Source organism: Phalaenopsis equestris, unplaced genomic scaffold (genome assembly GCF_001263595.1).
Source record: "Phalaenopsis equestris unplaced genomic scaffold, ASM126359v1 Scaffold183037, whole genome shotgun sequence".
NCBI lineage: Eukaryota > Viridiplantae > Streptophyta > Magnoliopsida > Asparagales > Orchidaceae > Phalaenopsis > Phalaenopsis equestris.
The window spans coordinates 1-557 of NW_018202986.1; the positions used below are offsets into that span (position 1 = coordinate 1).

Consider the following 557-nt stretch of genomic DNA (forward strand, 5'->3'; position numbering starts at 1 on the left):
TTTTTTATATTAATGTAATAATAATAATAATAAATCTGTGATTAGAAAGTAAAAGTAACATCAAAGAGAAGTATTAATTCGGTACTCACGCTTTAGTTGCGGCGTAGACGGCGTAGAACGGAAACGACGGCACCGCTACCGACGAAGCCGACCCGACATTCACCACCGCGCCGCGCCGTCTGCTGACCATCCCCGGCAGAACCACTCTGGTGACGTGGCTCATCCCCTCCACGTTCACTCTCACCACTTCCCTCCACACCCTCTCCTTCACCTCATGGAAATACGCCGCACCGGGATACGTTGCTCCGGCGGAGTTAAACAGCACTCCCACCTCCAACCCCGCGATTGCCTGCCTCAGCCTCTCGGCCCCACTGCAGTCGCCTCCGACGGCCAGGTCCCAAACCACGGTCCTCACTTGGGTGCCATGGCCCTGCGCGACTATGATGTCCGAGGCTTTTTTGAGCTTGGCTGGGTTCCTCCCGACGATTACGAGATGAATTTTACGGCGAGATAGTTCGACGGCGATGGCCAGGCCGATGCCGTCGGGGGCGCCGGGC

The 557-nt window shown here is 56.2% G+C and overlaps 1 protein-coding gene across 1 annotated transcript; it reads right to left on the reverse strand.

Annotated features, from left to right (window-relative positions):
• Positions 1-85: 85 nt before the first annotated feature.
• Positions 86-553, reverse strand: LOC110034313 (very-long-chain 3-oxoacyl-CoA reductase 1-like; the record flags this gene model as incomplete). The annotated part of the gene is made up of 1 exon (XM_020738589.1): positions 86-553. A coding segment is annotated over one exon (468 nt), but the record flags the coding sequence as incomplete, so codon positions are not given.
• Between the last annotated feature and the right edge of the window lie 4 nt (positions 554-557).